Source organism: Colossoma macropomum, unplaced genomic scaffold (genome assembly GCF_904425465.1).
Source record: "Colossoma macropomum unplaced genomic scaffold, Colossoma_macropomum, whole genome shotgun sequence".
NCBI lineage: Eukaryota > Metazoa > Chordata > Actinopteri > Characiformes > Serrasalmidae > Colossoma > Colossoma macropomum.
In genome coordinates, this window is record NW_023494795.1 from 20,749,040 (window position 1) to 20,767,478 (window position 18,439).

Consider the following 18,439-nt stretch of genomic DNA (forward strand, 5'->3'; position numbering starts at 1 on the left):
GAATGATCTGCTGACTGACATCTCAGTGTATAATAAATTGCATTTTCATTTGTATTTATCTTACTGTTTTTTTTACATTTTCACCAGCATCTATTTTTTACGAAAGTGAAGCCATCAGAGCAGGCAATACGTTAGTCAGCACTAAAGGGGCGGGCCGGAGGTGTTTGTGCTGATTGGAGATCAGTTATTTTGTCTTTACATTGTTTAATTATTTCGGTGGATTTGGGAGAAACTGATCTGAGAAAAAAGCCAAATGGTCAAACTGTTACTGTCATAAGGCGTCTTGATGGTGATGTTTATGTGCCACAGTGATGACTTAATATAATTTATTCATCTGGCGCCAAAGGTGGATACAGCAGTCTGTCAGCGGCGTCTTGTTCAAGACTATATGTTTTTTTTCTGCTGCGTCCATGACAACTAACATTAACGTTAGACTGAATTAAATATTTGGAAACATAAAACATGTATATATTTATTATTGAATTAAAGCCAGTTATAGAAGGCTAGCCTGAACACAACCGGCCACAGGCTCAGTGTTGACGCTACAACTTGTTTTTGGCAGCCGCGCCGCACAACACAGTGAGCCGTGTATGAGCACCAGACGGCTTTGACAGCGTTGAGAGAGGAGGGTGTGGAAGTACTACAGAAATGAGGTCGGCTGGCTAATTTCGGCACAACACGGCAGGTAAGGGTAATTTATTTTGTGTATTTTGTCAAAATGTGAAAGGAATTGAAAACAGTACGTAAATTGCGCGGCTTTGTGTTTATGAATATATGCCGCTGAAATGAGCAGCTGCGTGAATGATTTGCCATTTTCAGTTATTCTTGGCGCAGAAGCTCCCAGCTCTTGATGTGTCCGTTTGCGTAATGCGCAATGCTGAAATCTGGAGGACCACACTGCTGCTCGCACCGTATCTGAGATTTTATATGTGATTATTAAAAAAAAAAAAATGAACGAACAACATATAATCATCTGTGCCCCAGTCAGCAGTGACAAAGCATTAAAATACGATGTAGTCATGTGATTTCTCAATCCCCAGAAACTACATTTCAGGAATCCAATCGGAGCTTTAATTGTCTTTTTAAGCGTTTAGTAGTTAATATCAGTTTTATTCTGAACATTTATTAAATGCAAATCCCGTTTCTTCATTGTAGGGCTTTTTGTGTTGGAGAATTCAACATTGGGCTATTTTTAGTGTATGCGAGTGAAGGAGTGCAGCAGTGTGCTGTGTCAGGCTCTGCAGGAGAGAGGGAGAGAGAGAGAAAGAGACTATTGGTCAGAGTGATGTATTAAAGTTTTCCTTGCATTTTGCTTCATCAGTACTACTTTCATCTTCCAGTTTTGAAGACACAGAGAAAGGCATTGTCTACCTCTAAAACTCACAGAATACTTTTTCCCCCCAAGGTGTTTTACTGGTAGTTTGGACCTCATCAGCTCTCTCCACACTCTGAAGCTTCAGTCCCATAAAAGCTTCATGCTGGACAGTCTGGTTGAGCTATGCTGCAGTGTGAAACGTTCAGCATTCTCTTGCTGGTTGGGGTTTGTCTCTCAGCGTGGGCCGCTCCGTTAGGGAGCACCTCCTCACCGCAGGCGAGGCGCTGTGAGAGAACAGGACAGGGATCCAGAGAAACATCTGAACATCTAGGAGGCCACCATGATGACAAGCTGTGTGTGGTCTCTTCCATGCAACTGCCAGCATCATCTCCTCGTGTACAGGAGTGGCGAGAACCAGGAGGTGCAGAGGTTTTGACCAGAGATGAAGGGGAAAATGCAATGACAGATGGAACGAAAGGTCTCAACAGACAGGCTGAGCTGGCTCAGACAGGAGGTGAAGCTTTTGCACGGTACCAGGAAGGTCCCAATGAGTCCACTGAGAACAATACTTATTTATCTGCATCTCCCACTGACTCCTTTTCTGTGGTGGGACGTACATTAGGGCCTGGAAATGTAAATATAAAGGTGGAATCTGTTACATCCGCAGACCAAATTAAGCCTGTGCAGAAAGTAGGGCCATCTATGGCCCTGTTTGGGCTGAGCACTGATAGACCTGCAGAAACACAAGTTGTACTAGGGCGCAGTGAGTACATCAGTCCGGGGAGCTTGCTTTACACAGATTTAGAGGAAGATAAGGGGAGTGTACAACCTCGGACAAGAGATCTTCCACAAGAGCAGGAGGGAGGATGGGAGGTAGAGACAATCAGAAAGAACCAATCTGTACAGCTTAATCCAACCAAACCCCCGTTCATGGTCTCATCCATTGCTCACGACTCTGCAAGTCAGTCTCCCTGGACCATCATCAACCCTGCTGCAACATCTCTAACCACTTCAGGCAGTTCCGATGGAGAGGCTGGAGGTTCTAGAGTAGCAGAGGAGGAAATCCTCTTCACAGCCGCAGAGCTTCAGGATAAAGCACTTGCCCCTGGAATCTTGCAGCCTGACCTGACCCTCAGCTCCAGACTGCCAGAGCTTGGAGGCACCTGGACTGAGCCGCTTCATTTACAAGGAGGTGAGCCTGTTATACAATTATTTATGTGCATGACACTGTATATACTTCCAGTAATATCATTCCTGCACAGTGCAGAAATTATATTACTGGAAGTATATAAAGTATATATAAGGATTTTATTCATTTCTGTTTATAGCAATAATAATACTACATTTTACATTCTCTGCTACTAACTCGCACACTAGCAGCCAACCACCAAGGCTTATTGGAGTACCTGTGTCACTTCTCCGTTTGAACTTAATTTTCGTCTCAATTGATAAGGTTATAAAGATGTTTGTAAAGTTTTCTTATGAAAGGAGAGGAAATGAAAGCAGTGCAGCGAGTGACAAAGATAGACTTTTGATTATGCGCTGAAGGCAGACGATTTTACTTGCTCCACTTTGAACCACAGTGGGAGACTAGAGGCAGCCTAATTACTTTCTATTTTTGAGTCCACACTTGAAATAAGTGAGAGGGAGTGCATAAGGATTGGAGTAAGTCCTCTGAGCATCTCTGCTGTCAGATCTAAAAGCTTATGTACATTTTAGAAGGCTTGACAGGTGATTACTCCATGTTGTGAAGAAGACTTGGCACAGAGTGCAAGGCTTAATTTGAAAATCTTGGCATTCCTTAAAAAAAAAAAACACTTGAAAGTGCAATGTGGAATAACTTGACTGTGTTTTACATTTTAGGTTCCAGACCACAAAGTATGATGTCTTTTTCCTTTTAAATGCACACTGTTTGTGTGATGTTGGTAATGTGTGGTGTAATCTTGGTGGAATGTCACTTTAATAATAGCCTGTGCTTAATGAAGAAGTTTTCAACAGACATGTCCGAAAGTTCATACATATGAAAATATGGAATGCTCATATAACATTTCATCCAAAATCAAGTTTAGAAATAGAGAGTTTTGTTGCAGTAACAGTCTCTACTCCTCTGAGAAGTCTTTACACTACATGTTGGAACTAACCTTGAACAATAATGGAAATTAAGACAAATGACTGCAGAATGAAAAATTATATTATTGTAATGAAGTTCAGTGACAGAGAACCAAATGTGGACCCTATAGCTTGCATTTTCTTTCCTGATGTTAATATAATTACCAGCTTCTAACATTACTTCATAATTTAGTAACATACTAATAATTTAAAACAATGGTCTGGCAGTATTTTGCCTTCTAACAAAATGAATTTTGAATTTGTTTTATTTAAAATTATTACTGTGTTACTAAATTATTATCAGAAGCTAGTAATAATATTTCCATTAGGGAAAATGCAGAGGACTGTGCTAGAGAGCAGACACACTTTAGCAAACTGAGATGGATGATGTATCCTAAGATGTGCTTGCAAATTGGTTGCATTACCACACTTACTATGCAATTTTCATTTGCATGTTCCTCAGCATTCTTTGCCAGACTGGAAATCTTTTATCACCTGTTCAAGTGGCGTTTAAAGTTTGTTTGTGTTGTCTATTACCAAGTGCAAATCTTCTGTATTGTGTACGTTTTTGAATCAAACATAGATTAGAATGATTGTATAAAGGGAATGGTTAAAAAAGGACAAGTTTCATGTTTCACATGAAAGAGAACGAAAGAATGATCATTTGCATAATATCAGCACCTATTTAATGATCACAATATTTCATAATATCCATTTTTGGCTCAAGGCTAGTAGGAACTTTACAATGAGAATTTGATTGCATTCAGCCATGAGAGTATTAGTGAGGTCAGGCACTGATGTTGGATGATTAGTTCTGGATCACAAACGTCACTCCAGCTCATCCCAAAGGCACCGCCATGTTCAAATAATGTGGGAACGTAAAATTAGACAAAGATGGATATACATGTTTTTTTCAGGAACTAACTGCATTTTGTGAGGGCAGTTGGAGGTATGGTGCTATCTCAAACATTTAGTTTGCAATGATGCCCTCGTTATTAAGTAAGTTTGGAATTTTGATCACAAATTAAGTTCTAGCTCTAATTGGCTAGATTTAATACTGCCTCATGGTAATCTTGGTGCTGTAACCAAGATTAAGAGATCAGTATTAAATATAAAGTCACCATTTTCTTTTATTTTATCTCTTTTGAAACAGTGGAGGAAGCGAGTATCTCGCCCTTGTCGCAGGAGGTGGGCACAGAGGCAACCATGTCTTCTGAAGACCTCCCTCTGATCTTTGAGCCGCTCGATGATGTGACACCCCCCAGTGGCTCAGCATTGGCATCCGAGATGTCTGTCGCCATGGCGCCAACAACAGGGATGCTTGGGGAGGCAGAGCTAGAGCAAACGGTGTCCGTGGATACGGAGCACGTTCCTCCTGATGCTTCTCTCCTGGGGCCGTCTGATTGGCCCTCGCCTTGGCAGATGTCTGGTTCTGAGAATTTGGATGCTGTCTCACCGTCTCAAATGCCAGTCAACAGGCCTTTCTCTGAAGCAGACCTGGAGCTCAGTGAGAGGACCGAGAGGCTACAGAGTGAGAGTGTATAAAATGCTTTTGTGTCTAGTATGTGTTTTGTATGTACATATTCAGTGCTATGATTAATGTGCATTACTGTAACATTTTTGTAATTTGAGTTGTACTTTTTATCTTTGTATTTTAACATGTTTAAAACATTCAGTCATTTCCCAGTGTAGTCCATGTAGGATATACCCTTTTTTCCAGAACAGTTTGTCCAAAAATTATATTTACACAATTTTTACCCCAAATATAGTCAGTCAGCCAAGGCATGTTTAGTGTCTGAAGTTTGTGTCTTTAATCACTGGAGCTATGAGGCTGTTGTTACTAAGAAGTAATGGAAGCTTATACCCCACTAGTTGATATCATGCAAACTGCATGTGCGAGCCATGTTATTGTTCCAACCAAAGTTTGTTCCCAATTTAGTCACTTCCAGTTTTACCCACTAGTTAGTCTCCCTCTATCACACAGTACTACCAAGCTGGGAGGGTGAAGGCTAGCACAAGCATCCTCTAAGACAGTGAACCTTTTCAAACCATTGCTAATGCAACATCATTGGATAGCTCAACACGCTTGAAGGAGAGCACTAACTGCCAATTCTGTTATGTCAGCTACATTGCTGCGTAGGCCAGTAATGTGCTGAGTGATAGAGGAGAGGATGGGCTCTCACAGAAAGCGAGGGCAGTTATGTTCTCTCTTTTTTTTCTCGAACGTGCGATCTTCCCCTGATAGGGCCATGTTGAATTGTTCAGTAGTCTTAACTAGATTTGCTTATGTGGATTCTGACAAAAAATGGACTAAATTCCAGAACAAATCCAGGCTATATTGGCTGCTGTTCTTAGTTTTAGCTAGGTGACTTACTGTTGTCCATTTTTTTGTTTTCAACTACATCAACTACATTTGGGGTAAGGAGACAATGGTGTAATTTTTTTTTCTTCAAATTTTCTTTTAAACAGCAACTCATACAATCAGGCATTATGTATAGTTTTTCAGTGAGTACAGAGCAGTGGGGCAGAAAAAGGAGACAGGTTTCATGCTTTATAATCCTCTAAGGAGGCAAGTGCAGCCCTCACTGTGCTACACTGGTGCTCCTGGCAGAATACTTCTGTACTTTACTGGGAATAGGCTATAGCAAATTAACAGAGGAGTAGGCAAAAAGATGAAAATGCTAAAAATGACTGATTCTTCCAGATACAGATGTCATCTCGGCCTCTACAGGAACTTTATCACCTTCTCTTGTGTCAGTCACTACTCAGAAGGGTACAGACACTGAGCCAACTCCCTCAACGGTGCTGAAAATGAAGTCAGGGCTGCAGGAACTGGAATCAGAAGGTCTGTTCTTACTGCGGCTGTTACTATTGATTATATTAGTAATCAGGTCATTAATAGCTAATTATTGCAAATTTATTAGTAAGGTAAATAGTAATTAATATTTTTTTAAACAAGGTATTGAGTTAAATCGAGCAATTGTGACAGTTTTAGTTCTAACAAGTGTAACTTCTTACACATTTGTGTTTTAGAGGATGAGGATGAAGAGGATGAGGATGTAGATGAATCCGAGGAGGAAGAAGAGGATAGTGAAGAGAACTTGACTGAAGCCACTGTCCGCACCCCTACTCGTCCTCCTTACAGCCTCATCCCCCCTCCACCAGTGTGGGGGCAGCAGAACCAAGGCCTCAGTGAGTCAGTGACCAGAGCGACCTGGAGAAAAAGTACTAATGAATATAGAATATGAATTTTAAATATGCTATGCACTTCAATTTAGCCGATATGGTTATTTAAGATAATAATTTGATTGTTAGTAAACCATTACCTTGACAAGCCTTATTAGTTTGCAAACAATTTAATAATTTCATTAGGTTGCACTCACTGAAATCTTGAAGCATCCAGTCGGAGAGATTCAAGCGTACAACAAATTTTTGTAGAAATCAGAAAATAATCATTCTTGTTAATAATAATGGTTCTTTGTGTTTTCTTTCAGTACGTAGCTGGGTTGAACTTATCCGAGAAAAGGTAAGTGACTTCTCAGAAAGTTTTGTGGTTCAAGTTTGGATGCTCAACTCTCTCCCTACTTTGCCCCCCCCCACTCCCTCCCTTCTGCCCCCCACTCCCTCCCTTCTGCCCCACACACACACAAAGTTTGGACCCAAACACAGGTTCCTGACCCCCACTCCCCAATACTGAACTCTGACAGTATTGGTCAAACACAGGTTCCTGACCCCCACTCACCAATACTGAACTCTGACATTCTCAGGGACTGTTATGCACCCATCACTTTAACAGCTCCATAAGCTCGTTCTAATTGCACTACGGTTTATATTTGCACTATTTTTACCCACAGACCTCAATCTGTATGTGCCTTACGTCACTTTAGTGTTAATTTCAGGACCTTCTTATATTATTTTTTTCTTATATTATACTATTTTTCTACAATTAGTGTTTATTTTTTATGATTAGTGTTTTTTTTGTGTCTATTTAAATTCACACTTTTCCTGTTTACTGTCTATTTAATGTTATCACTACACCATGGGGTCTGAGAGTAACAATTTCAATACTCTGTATGTCCTGTACATATTGTAGTATTGACAATAAAAGCTGACTTGACTTAGATCAGCCAGAAGTGTAATGCTCTTCTCTTTCTTTAAGGCTGGCTATGTATCAGGGATGCTAGTACCTGTAGGCATCGGTATTGCTGGTGCTCTTCTTATTGTTGGAGCACTTTATAGCATCAGAATGATCCATCGCAAGAGGAAGAACAGCTTCAAGCACCAAAGGCGGAAGGTAAGTGAAAGAGGAGAAAACAAAAAGCTTAATACAAACATACACTATATGCCCAAAATGATCTTTTTTAATTAATGAATTGAACCACCCCTTCTAATTAATGCATTGGGCTACTTTAAAGGGCCTGCATTTTCTTTACATTCTTTATCATTTTTTATGGGGTTTATGTACCTAAAACAGACATAAATACATTTTACACCACTCCTCTCTCACTCCTCACTCCTCTCTCATCCTCTCTTTATCGCTTAGAATTAAACAGGCTGTTTTTGTTACTGCATCTTTAAGACTGATATGCAGTTGTATGCTGTATATCAGCATACAACTGTATAACGTTTGCTTGAAACCTGAAACTTGAAACTATGCAGAAACCCCCTGGTCAAATTACATGTTTTGTTAACAAATCCTCTATAGGGAAAACATTTGAACATGGCAATTTTCTATTTATTTGTCCAGTTATAAATATATTGAAAACAAAAAAAAGTTCCAAAAATTGGGAAAAAAGTTCCACAACTTTTGAGTTGGCCACGTTTTATGTCCCCCGCCCCCCCAATATGATAAATCCAGCACATAAACAGTAACTGGACTTAAATGTGCAGGAATGTGTCATCTGTAGAGGTTGTGTTAAGTTATTTTCACTCAGGAAATAAACACGACGTAAACATGCCCCAACTTGTGCATATGATTGTATGTAAGAGCTCTGTTTTGGTTTCCCTGTATTATTCCTCATTCAAAAAACAGTCCTGGCTGAAAGACGTTTTACAATTTTAGAGTTAATCGTCTGAATTTGCCCAGTATATATGTAAATGCACTGGTTTTTGTGAAATCACAAGAAAAAAACAGATTATTTCTGCAGCTTAGATTCCATACATTGACTGTGTTGTACTGGGAAGTGAGTAGAGGCTGTTACTGCAGCAAAGGGGAACAAACCCCCTATTAATACCTTTGGTTTTGGAAGGATGTTGGATGTGCAGGTGTCTACAAACACTTTTGGACATATAGTGTATCTTAAGGTAGTCCCTCGATAAGGCTTATTTAAATATGGGATTTGTCTACTTGGACTTCAGCCAACAGCTGCGCTCAGCAGTTGTATCTGTTCAGGATCACTGTGTGTGTTGATGATGTGTTTTGTTCACTACAGCAGCCCAGAGAAGTGAGAAATGGACCAGATCAAGCAATGCTACTGGCTGACAGCTCAGAAGATGAATTTTGAATCCACTTAACACCAGCCATGCGTGTCCCATGTTCCACCTAAACAGAAATACAAAGTGGCAGAAAGATGTCAGATACATGTTCTAGGCTCTCAATCTCACAGATAGTTTCCTCTTGGACATGGGCCATCTCTCACTCATCCAGATCCAATCACCACATATTTGAAATAAGCAAGCCCCAATATGTGAAGTTAGTGTCACACTAACTGTTTAGCTGTATATAAAGACATATGTATGTACATTACTTAATATAATTAATGTATGAACTTCACTGCAATATGGCAGGATGTTATTGGTTAATGTCTCTGTGAATAAAGAATAAATAAGTCATATTCTTGGATTTCTGTAGATTACATTTTTCCTATTTGTAAAAATGACAGTTGAATTTAGTGCAAAAATCCTATTGTATTTAGAAAGGATAAATTGTTTTTTGTGTAAAGTTCTTCAAGTCAAAACCACTTTAAATACAGCTGCTTATTTAAGTGACAATACATTTCTGTGTCCGAGTTTATGCTGATGTAAGCTTTGAATCATCATGAAATATTAATGTTTTTTGTCTTTTAAAGAGACATAAATGTCCAAAGGTGATACTGTACACTAATGGAAAACCAAGACCCTTATTCCTTCTAATGTCTGGGAGCTGATTACAGTGAACACATGCAGTAGTGTCCAAAAGTCAGAGACCACCCTTACAACTAAATATGTTATCAATCCTTCAATATTTGGTGTGTAAACCCTTTGGCTCCATTCTTTTCAAGAGACTTTTTTTCAGTTTTTCAAAGAAATCTGCAGGGATATTTTTCCACACCTACAAAGTTCAGTATTTGAAGTTGGTTGCATTTTTTGCTTGTCATGATCAAAGCAATCCCAATCTAATTCAATGAATTGAGGTCTGGGCTCTGGGGAGGTCAGTCTATTGTTCTGAGATCACCAGCAGCTTCTTTGATTTGCAGACTAGAAAGATACACATCCTTTCAAATCCCATCATGAATAGTTGGAAACTTAATTTCCCCCCACTTACATTCCTCTTGCTTATAATTTTATTATCTTATATTTAATCTCTCAAGAAATTTCTCCTGAATGGATAACTTTTATGACTGAATAAGTTATACCTAATGCCCGTTTTGACAGGAAAGTAAAAATATAGGGTAGTCTCTGTACTTCATTTCTGCATAGGATGAACCACTGTATATAACATATGGTTCATTTTTGCTGTATTATTGTCATTGTTCACATTTTGTTATCGTTAAACTGAATGTCATGTTCTAATGCATTTTGTGACAATCTCCCAACTCTGCCCTCTGTGCTTATAAAACACATTGCCTGTGAGTATGTACATCGACATCCATACTTTTGCTGTTACATTAAAGGACCTAATGAATATTTTTTGCTGACTTGGGAGTTTTCCTTTAAATTTGTTTCTCAAACAGTTTTATACATTGGAACCTCAAAGGGGAAACACGGAAACAAAGTGTTCCTGAATCCCTAGAATAACAATAATCCACATGACATCAGTGAAAAAATCAAATAATTTATTTCTGAGTTTTTTTCTATCCACATTAAATAAAAGATCTTGACATTTTTAGTTTTAAAATGAAATTCAAACGAGGCAGGAGAAGCAGAATAAAATGACATGCAAAACTTGTCCCTAAACCCTTCACAAACAAAATACAGAATGAGAAACCATACAGTTCTGCATCCATAGACAACCATTTGCATTAAGAATATATAGTAGCACTCTCTTCTACTCCAACTCTACCAGGCCTTAAGTTGAGGAACACACAGGCATACTGTCAGATATCGCTTACACCTTCTGGAATAATACTGCTTTGTCAAGCTCTGGGGTAGGTGAAGGACAGAAGGGAGGATCTTTTCACTTGCCAAGGAAAAACCAAGAGCACCAAGGAATCCAAGTAAGTCCCGTTTGCCTTAAAATTGTAGGCTTAGACCTCAACATTATAGAAATATGCAGTTGAATCAATGTCCATGACAAAACACTCACTTGGAAATACAAATCAAAGAGCTATTACATGTTGTATGGGCCCCTGTGGTGATTTCTTTTGTTCAAAAGGCTTCACAGTCTGTAATCATGTCCTCTTCCTGACAATGGACAGTCCTGATAGACAGTCTATCATCAATATTTCGTGTTCTCTGAGGTTGGGCACTGTGGGCTGAATTCACCTGAGGATGGAGTCCAAATGGTTGAAGCACACAGACAGCAGAACTCAAGCTTTCACATCAGGATGGTATTATGATCATAAAGAAAATCCACATAACTCACTCTTTTCCCCTCCTCAGTGAGAAGAGTTAAAATAACCGGACAACTAATCCACATACAAACAAAGACACGCAGAACTATTTAAGAATATGGAAAGGTCCATCCGCTCTCTCCTGCCCTCATCACAATATGGCACAGTGACTGGCCCCTAACTCCTTCTTCTCCCATGTTTCAAATAGTAGCACTGCATTTTTGAGTCTGGAGAGCATTTAGGACTCTGATTGCTTCCACAAGCACACGGTGAGGTGTCATTACCTAGCATCCAGGAGACAAACTCCAAAAGACAATCACACAGACATGCACATAGATACATACACCAGCAGCATTGAATCAAAGTGCAATAGAACATATTTCCATATACTCTGGAACAAAAACAAAAAAAGGCAGAATAAATGCATACTTTTGCATGCCACAATTAAATGCTTTAAAACTGCATTGTGCCACAATTTCCTCTCCCTTATAGAATCTGGGCTGGGGAATTTTTTTTTAGATTTGATTGTGTTCTAAACTATTAGGATTTGTCAACATGAGTTTGATGTAGCAAGTTCGCAGAATTTCTGTATTCCCATACCCTTCGTCAAAAGCAGTATTGCTAATAGTATTTTAGTATGTACCAAATTAAGCCGCCATCAGACAAACTTTAAATTAGACACAATGCAATTTACAACCTTAGAATCTTTCCAAGATCTTGTAAGTGTGGCTTTCCGGTGGAAAAAAAAAAGATAATACTTAACAAGTTGAGACCATAACAAGCTCAGCTTGCTGTCAGACAAGGACACTGTTGTCCAATTGGAATCAGTGCTAGCATAAGACACAAAATTCCTTAAACTAACTTCCATTCATACTTTGACTGAGGTCCAGTGAATGACAAAAATGGGTGCATGTGAAAGTTTGAATCAGTCTCAGATCAAGAAAGCCTTTTACATGCTATCCGCAGCTCGTTATGTGGACTTTTTTGTGTCAAAATATGGTTAATCCTCTGAAGCAGGGATGTACAATTGGAATCGGGGAAGATTGGAATTGTGGACGTTTGGAATCGGCAGATTTCTACTCCAAATACGCGATTATTATTTTTTATTCAGGCTGATCTGTGTTGCAATTTCATGATGTAAATAATGTGAGCCAGATAAGTGCACTCACACTGTATTTCAATGCTATCCTGTAAAAAAAGTATGTAAAGCAAATTATTATTTTGTTAATATTAAAAAAAGTTCAATTAACTCAAAATTTAACATGTTTCTTACTTTAAAAGGTGCATAATTGTTTACAATGTAGTATGCAGGTTTAAGAAAATAATGTTATTTATATTGCAACTTTGGCTAACAAAGTACTAGAAACATGCTAGAGTGTTTGTGTTCATTTAGCACACACGGCGTGTAAAAGAAAGGGCTGACAGAAAAGGACAATTTGGCTGTAAAGATGATGGAACTGGTGCATCCCTACTCTGAAGAGTCAGTCAATCCTCTGATCAGTATTCCATGTCTTAGAAAGTTTTGCAAATTTTTGTTAAAACTTAGTAGTTAGAACAGACACCATTTGTAAGACCTAAGAAAATAGCTATCACACAGCTGTCCTGCAAAAAAATCTAGTAGTTTCTCAAGGACTACTTTTATTATTAATCAAGTAAATTCCTCCTGAAGTCAAAGAACTATGAGTTTATTCTTTCAATCACTGCTTACTGTGTGAAGGCTTTCGCTGTCCAAGCAGTAAAGTCATATGTACATTACACATGAAATCATCTTTAGTTAGGTTTTATGAAAACAGAGAAAGATCTTATAGAAAAAACAACAATCAAAAAATGCTCACGTTCCTCAAATGTTAATTATAATAGTTTATGTTTAGGAGGCCTATCTGTATTCTGCTGAAGGCTGACTACACAAGACTGTTTCCATCTCTGACCTAAAAACCAAACAAATTCTTGCAGGGATAAAAAGCAACTGTTTAAAGTGGAGATTCCATACAAGCAGAATTTCTCAGAATCTACACCCACCCTGGCCAGACAGGAGCCGCGCTTTCAACTAGCTCCTTTCCATATTTTCAGTCTGGCATCACTCCAACTCTGAACTATTTATGCACGAGAGCAGCATCTGTGTCAAGGTGGACAGCTATAGTCTTTGTGCTTTCCAGTCCATGTATTTGTTCATGCATGAGCTGAACTGTCCCTGTAACTCATAACATCAGAACTTCAGATCATAATGGCTAAAAATGGCTGAAGAAATGGCTCTCAATTGGTGTTAATGCCAGACTGAACATGCTGAACAATCCTAAGTGAAAGCTTGATTGCCAGGCCACACATTCACACCTATGCATACACAAACCACACATCAGCATCACCAATATGCACATTACTACCACACACACTAAATTACTCTAACTCTCACAGCAAGCAAGCACCCACACCAGACTACATAAAGAACAAACCTGCACTCAGCATTCAAATCCCTAAGCCACTGTATAGACACAGATGAGGAAACAAAATGGTCTTGCTCCAAGCCTCAGTTCAAAGTTAAACACAAACCTCAACAAATGTCAAGAACTCAATCCTTTCTTGTGTTACTTCTTTAGTCCAGCTGCTGTTCCGTTAAACTTTTTGTATTCCCAGGCTCTCCTCCACTCTGCTAAGCTACTGATATTCAGTCTTTTTTTTTTCCCCAAACTCACTCTCCCAGAGGACTCAACAAACATACAAGAGGGCTTCAGTCTCTACACTAATGTTCTTTTAACCATCTTTTCCCTTCACTAATGTCCCTGGACTCCATCAGAGATCTATAAAACACAGTTCTTCAGTTGCTTGACCAACAATGACAAATGAATGTGGCCTTGAGTATTTGCACCAAGGCTTACAGAATTAGTGGAGTCCGGTTTTGACTGGACCATGTTGAAGTAAAAGAGACTGGACAGAGCTTAGCGTAACCACAGTTTGAGCCTCAAGGCGTCCACCCCATTGAGATAATATCTGAAGAGCCGTTTGTCTCTCACAAAGCCCAAGTTCTCATACAGTTTCAGGGCGGATTTGTTAGTGATCTCCGTTTCCAACACCACCTTTTGTAAATACAGAAGCAAACAACAGAAAGAGTAAATGATTAGAGTGAAATTTCTGGATAAACATATATACATTTTTCTGTTAATAACATCTTGCTATCAATATTACAACACAGTTTGGTGAAAAATCAAATTCATACAATTTCCCTCTTACATGTTGCAAGATCTGTGTACCTGACAAGTAATGGAAGCTTATGAATACCAACTAATATAATACAAAATGTACATTTAAATCACTGTTTCTCTGTTGTCAAACTATTGCTTTCATTAAACCCTGTGTATTAGGCTTCCCTTTATCCCAGTATAATAACCTGAGAAATAAATCAAATGAAGTAAAATGTGTCACAAGAAAGAAAGAAAGAATTAAAGAAAGAAAGAAACAACTAACCTCATCACAGTCTCCCTCCACCATAGCATAGATGGCCTTCTTCACAAGGTTCGTGCCTAAAATAAGTCAACAAAAAAAAAGTCAGTCAAGGACAGTTCTGTAGAGTGCCCAGTGGGAAGACTTTAGAAAATTAATTACTGCTTCTATGATGTGCATTATTATATCAAACTCTCAAAATATCAAAACAACAACTTCAATCCAATACTTAGTACTTGACATATTCACAATGTGTGATGTTTCTTTTTTTAAGGACAAGCTAAAAGACACAAAAATAACATCACATTTTAAATACTATCAAAAACTTTGAATACAATGATTTTACTCAATGCTTCACTGCACAAAATCAGGTTAAACAGGACAAATTATGTTCTCTTTGTGGTTCAGTGTTTTTTTAACTACTGATGATATGCACGATACTCTCAGAAAAACATAGTGACGTACCTGTTACACTGCCCACCCTGTTGAGAAGATTACGCTTTTACACACAAGCATTTAGTTAACAACATAAAGTGACACTAACCTATGCTTTTTCGACGATGTTTGGAGTCCACAGCAAGCATGGCGATGTACCCACGCCGGAACATCTTCTTGTGCATGTCTAGCTTACACACAATAGCCCCAACGCACTCCTCTTCTACCATAGCCTGAGATTCACAACATCCACACAGATTAATGCCCAGCAATCCAACATCAGCAAGTTATACAACAATATCAGTGCAAACAGCTCTGGTCCACCCAAATCAATTTTCCATATTTGCCCCAAATATTTCAAAGGTGCACAGTGCTCCAGACGTCTTGCATTCCAACTAAAGTTGAATGATCATGGAAACCACACTAAAAAGTCACTATAACTTTTCATGTGTAATTTTAATAAATGTTCCCCTGTTGGTCACTGATATTAACTGAACTTTATTAACTACTGACATTTTTGCTTGTAGGTTATCTGAGCACTATATGAGAAAGCATTTCTTCACAGTTTCAGCAGACCACATGGATAGAAAGGCTTTGGTTTTCAAAATGGATGACTAATTGTACATTTCACACAGTTGATTTTAGTCTAAGTTCGCAGCTGCTGTACAGTATTGTGGCTATTAGCCTATATATTATGCTTATTAGTCATACTGCTGTACTAACGGTAGACTGAAAAAAGTAAACATTAGGATAATACAAGTAATCCAAGATGGAGAAATTTCACTGAGGTCCATTATAAAAAGATGACACAACTGCACAGAATTCATAAGTTGATATCTGTGGGGGAAAAAAAGGTTTCAAGAGAGATAACCAGTCATTTGATTGTTCTGCATAATTATAACAAAGTAAATAAAGTCATTCTGAGTGGTTTGATGTGAAATGCTCCATTCTAGAGAAACTTAGTGAGTCAGAAATGTTCACAGTGGTGGTGATAGGGACCAGACATCTGAATGTTATTTCGTTAAATAGATACAGATATATTGCCTTAAGCTTGAGACATGATAGTTTTGAGATAAGATTTTAGCCAAAATGTATTTTGTAAAGTCATTCATAGCCAGTAGGTACATGTAGGGTGTTGCAAGGCACAAGTGTGGGTCCAAGATATTTAGGACAGTAAATAAAAGTTATACCTGCATTATAGATATTACAACCCCTGGTTCACATCACCACTACTGTAAAGAAATCTGAGTCAGTAAGTTTCTGTACAACACATAATTTCACATCAAAACATTCTGAATAACTTTGTTTACATTTCAATAATTTATTTATGCATAAGTTTAAAAAAATCTGTGGAATTCCTCCTCAACTTCGCTCTGTGTACACAAATGCAGTGTGGCTATACATGTGTGTGGTGCTGCAATAACCGTAAATGTTCACTGATTCTATATAGAGCATCCACTTCGGTGTTAGCAAAGCTCCTCAACACAGAACTGACCAACTCAGATTTCAGTTGCCGTCCTTTGGGGTTTACAGTGGGGGTGGAATGGAGCTGCTTTAGATAGAATGGCTATTAATTCTTCACAGACCTTTTTGTATAGTCTGTCAGCAACAGTACATCAACAAAACATGGCTGCTGCCAAATGAAACATTAGGCAAACAAGATGGTGTGTGATCTTTCTAGGGTTTCTGGGATGATCTACAGTGCGTTCCAGCTACTGTCACTCACTAATGCTCTAAAACAGGGGTGCCCAATCCTGGACCTGGAGATCAATCTACCTCTCTGCAGAGTTCAGCTCCCATCCTAACTTGAAACATCTGTTCCCAGTATGAAAGCCTTAAGGGGCATCTGAATATTTGCTGGATCTGAACTCTCCAGTGTGGTAGAGCTCCAGGACCAGGACTGGGCAGGCTGGTTTAAAATGTTGCTCTCTTTGGTTTGACAGATGGTGCATCAGCATTTTCATCCTCCACTCAGCTCACTTACAACCTGCAGAAGCTGACAGTTCTTTCAACCAGGTCAGAGATGTACCCGACTACGTACCAGAAAGCAGAGCTGCGGCCAGTTGTGGATAAAGTACCGGTAAGTATATATGGAGTAAGGCTCGGACAGGTCCTTGGTTATGAGTCTCATTATGCCTGGCATCTGAAGCTCAGACTCATAACGTACATATTTAATTTCCTGACTTCGCCCCGTTTCTCTGGAGGGCGAGTGGTTCAAGTCTAACCTTGACAGCTGCTCCAGTGGTCCATCACCCACAGTCTGACCTGTCAACTGGGCCCCTTCCTCAGGCCTGGGCCGACCCGCTGCGCTCACCCCGACCTCTTTACCATACACATCACTCGTGTGACTCTGACAAGTCTCAGTTCTGGATAAAGTAAGCATTCCGTGAATGCTGCTGTCCCCGTTCGTGTTCATATCATGGCGAGGAAAGCACAGCCTGTCGCTGTAGCTGTCTGCAGATCCTACACGGCTGTCCCGGAGCTCCATGGCCGGTCTCGGCTCCTCGCGGTTGCCCGGCTCGGTGCTGCTGTGGGGAAACCCGGCGTGTCCGATGCAATTTAAGCCGTTAACCTGCCGCTCTAAAGCCTGACAGTGGGGGTGAACCTCCGAAAACGGGTACATCTGGTTGTTCTTTCGCTCCACTTTGCGCCCAACGACCTCTTCTTCCTGGCCAGTGTCGGATATAACCACGTCCTTCAGCTCCCACTCGAGCGCCTCCCTGTCCCCAGGCAGAGTGCACCCGTCCCCGGGGAAGAGACAAATCTCGGCCGGGGATGCGGGCAGCGCGCCGTTAGGCCCTGGCGGCACCGCGGCCATTCCGCCTCATTCAGACCACAACTTCAGTTCACAAAGACAGTATTCACGAAGTGAATCGTGTTGAACCGAGCCACGTCTTCTCTAAGTAAAAAGCACGCATTTCAAACGTTAAAGAAGTGACTTTTCCGCGGCTCCGGCCGAGCCGCCGCAGCCGCTCTCTCCTCCACCGCAGCTCTACTCGCACCTCGGTGCCGGCAACCGATGTTGATGCAGTCGCCATTGTTGCTGTGAAGTAGTTGCTAGGTTTTACGACAGTCTGTTCACCTGACTCCACCAGTCCGGCCTTATTAAGTGATCATATTTCAAACGTTTTAACGTTAAAGGATCATAATAATACTGTCTGTGTAGTAAACACTGTGTTATTGCGCAGTCAGGAAGTACACAGGAAAGGAACATGGAACATGCTCTGATGCCCTAAAACTAGGACTGAAAGATTCATAGTTTTTATATTGATTTAAATAGCAATTTGAAATTTACCCATCGGAAGGGCTGCAGTTTTTATTATAGAATACTTTATCAACAGTGCTGTTCTAAAAAGTTTTGAATGGGGGAAATTTAACCTAATAACACAGAGTT

General features: G+C 39.7%; 2 protein-coding genes across 4 annotated transcripts; one reads left to right on the forward strand and one right to left on the reverse strand.

The window, feature by feature from the left end:
- Positions 1–161: 161 nt before the first annotated feature.
- Positions 162–10,312, forward strand: LOC118815586. Of its 3 annotated transcripts, none has more exons than XM_036581809.1 (8): positions 162–685; positions 1,406–2,507; positions 4,578–4,955; positions 6,129–6,269; positions 6,458–6,649; positions 6,919–6,950; positions 7,584–7,718; positions 8,857–10,312. In XM_036581809.1, the coding sequence occupies exons 2-8, from the start codon at positions 1,499–1,501 to the stop codon at positions 8,926–8,928; spliced, it is 1,959 nt and encodes a 652-aa protein (XP_036437702.1). In that variant the 5' UTR covers positions 162–685; positions 1,406–1,498; the 3' UTR covers positions 8,929–10,312. The 3 variants fall into 3 exon arrangements, with proteins under 3 accessions (XP_036437702.1, XP_036437704.1, XP_036437705.1); XM_036581811.1 differs by having other exon boundaries at positions 6,458–6,616; XM_036581812.1 differs by having other exon boundaries at positions 6,183–6,269.
- A 125-nt stretch (positions 10,313–10,437) lies between these two features.
- LOC118815587 (N-alpha-acetyltransferase 30-like) lies at positions 10,438–18,051 on the reverse strand. The gene is made up of 4 exons (XM_036581813.1): positions 17,087–18,051; positions 15,155–15,278; positions 14,635–14,690; positions 10,438–14,246 (listed from the first exon to the last, which is right to left on the reverse strand). The coding sequence occupies exons 1-4, from the start codon at positions 17,861–17,863 to the stop codon at positions 14,109–14,111; spliced, it is 1,095 nt and encodes a 364-aa protein (XP_036437706.1). The 5' UTR covers positions 17,864–18,051; the 3' UTR covers positions 10,438–14,108.
- Between the last annotated feature and the right edge of the window lie 388 nt (positions 18,052–18,439).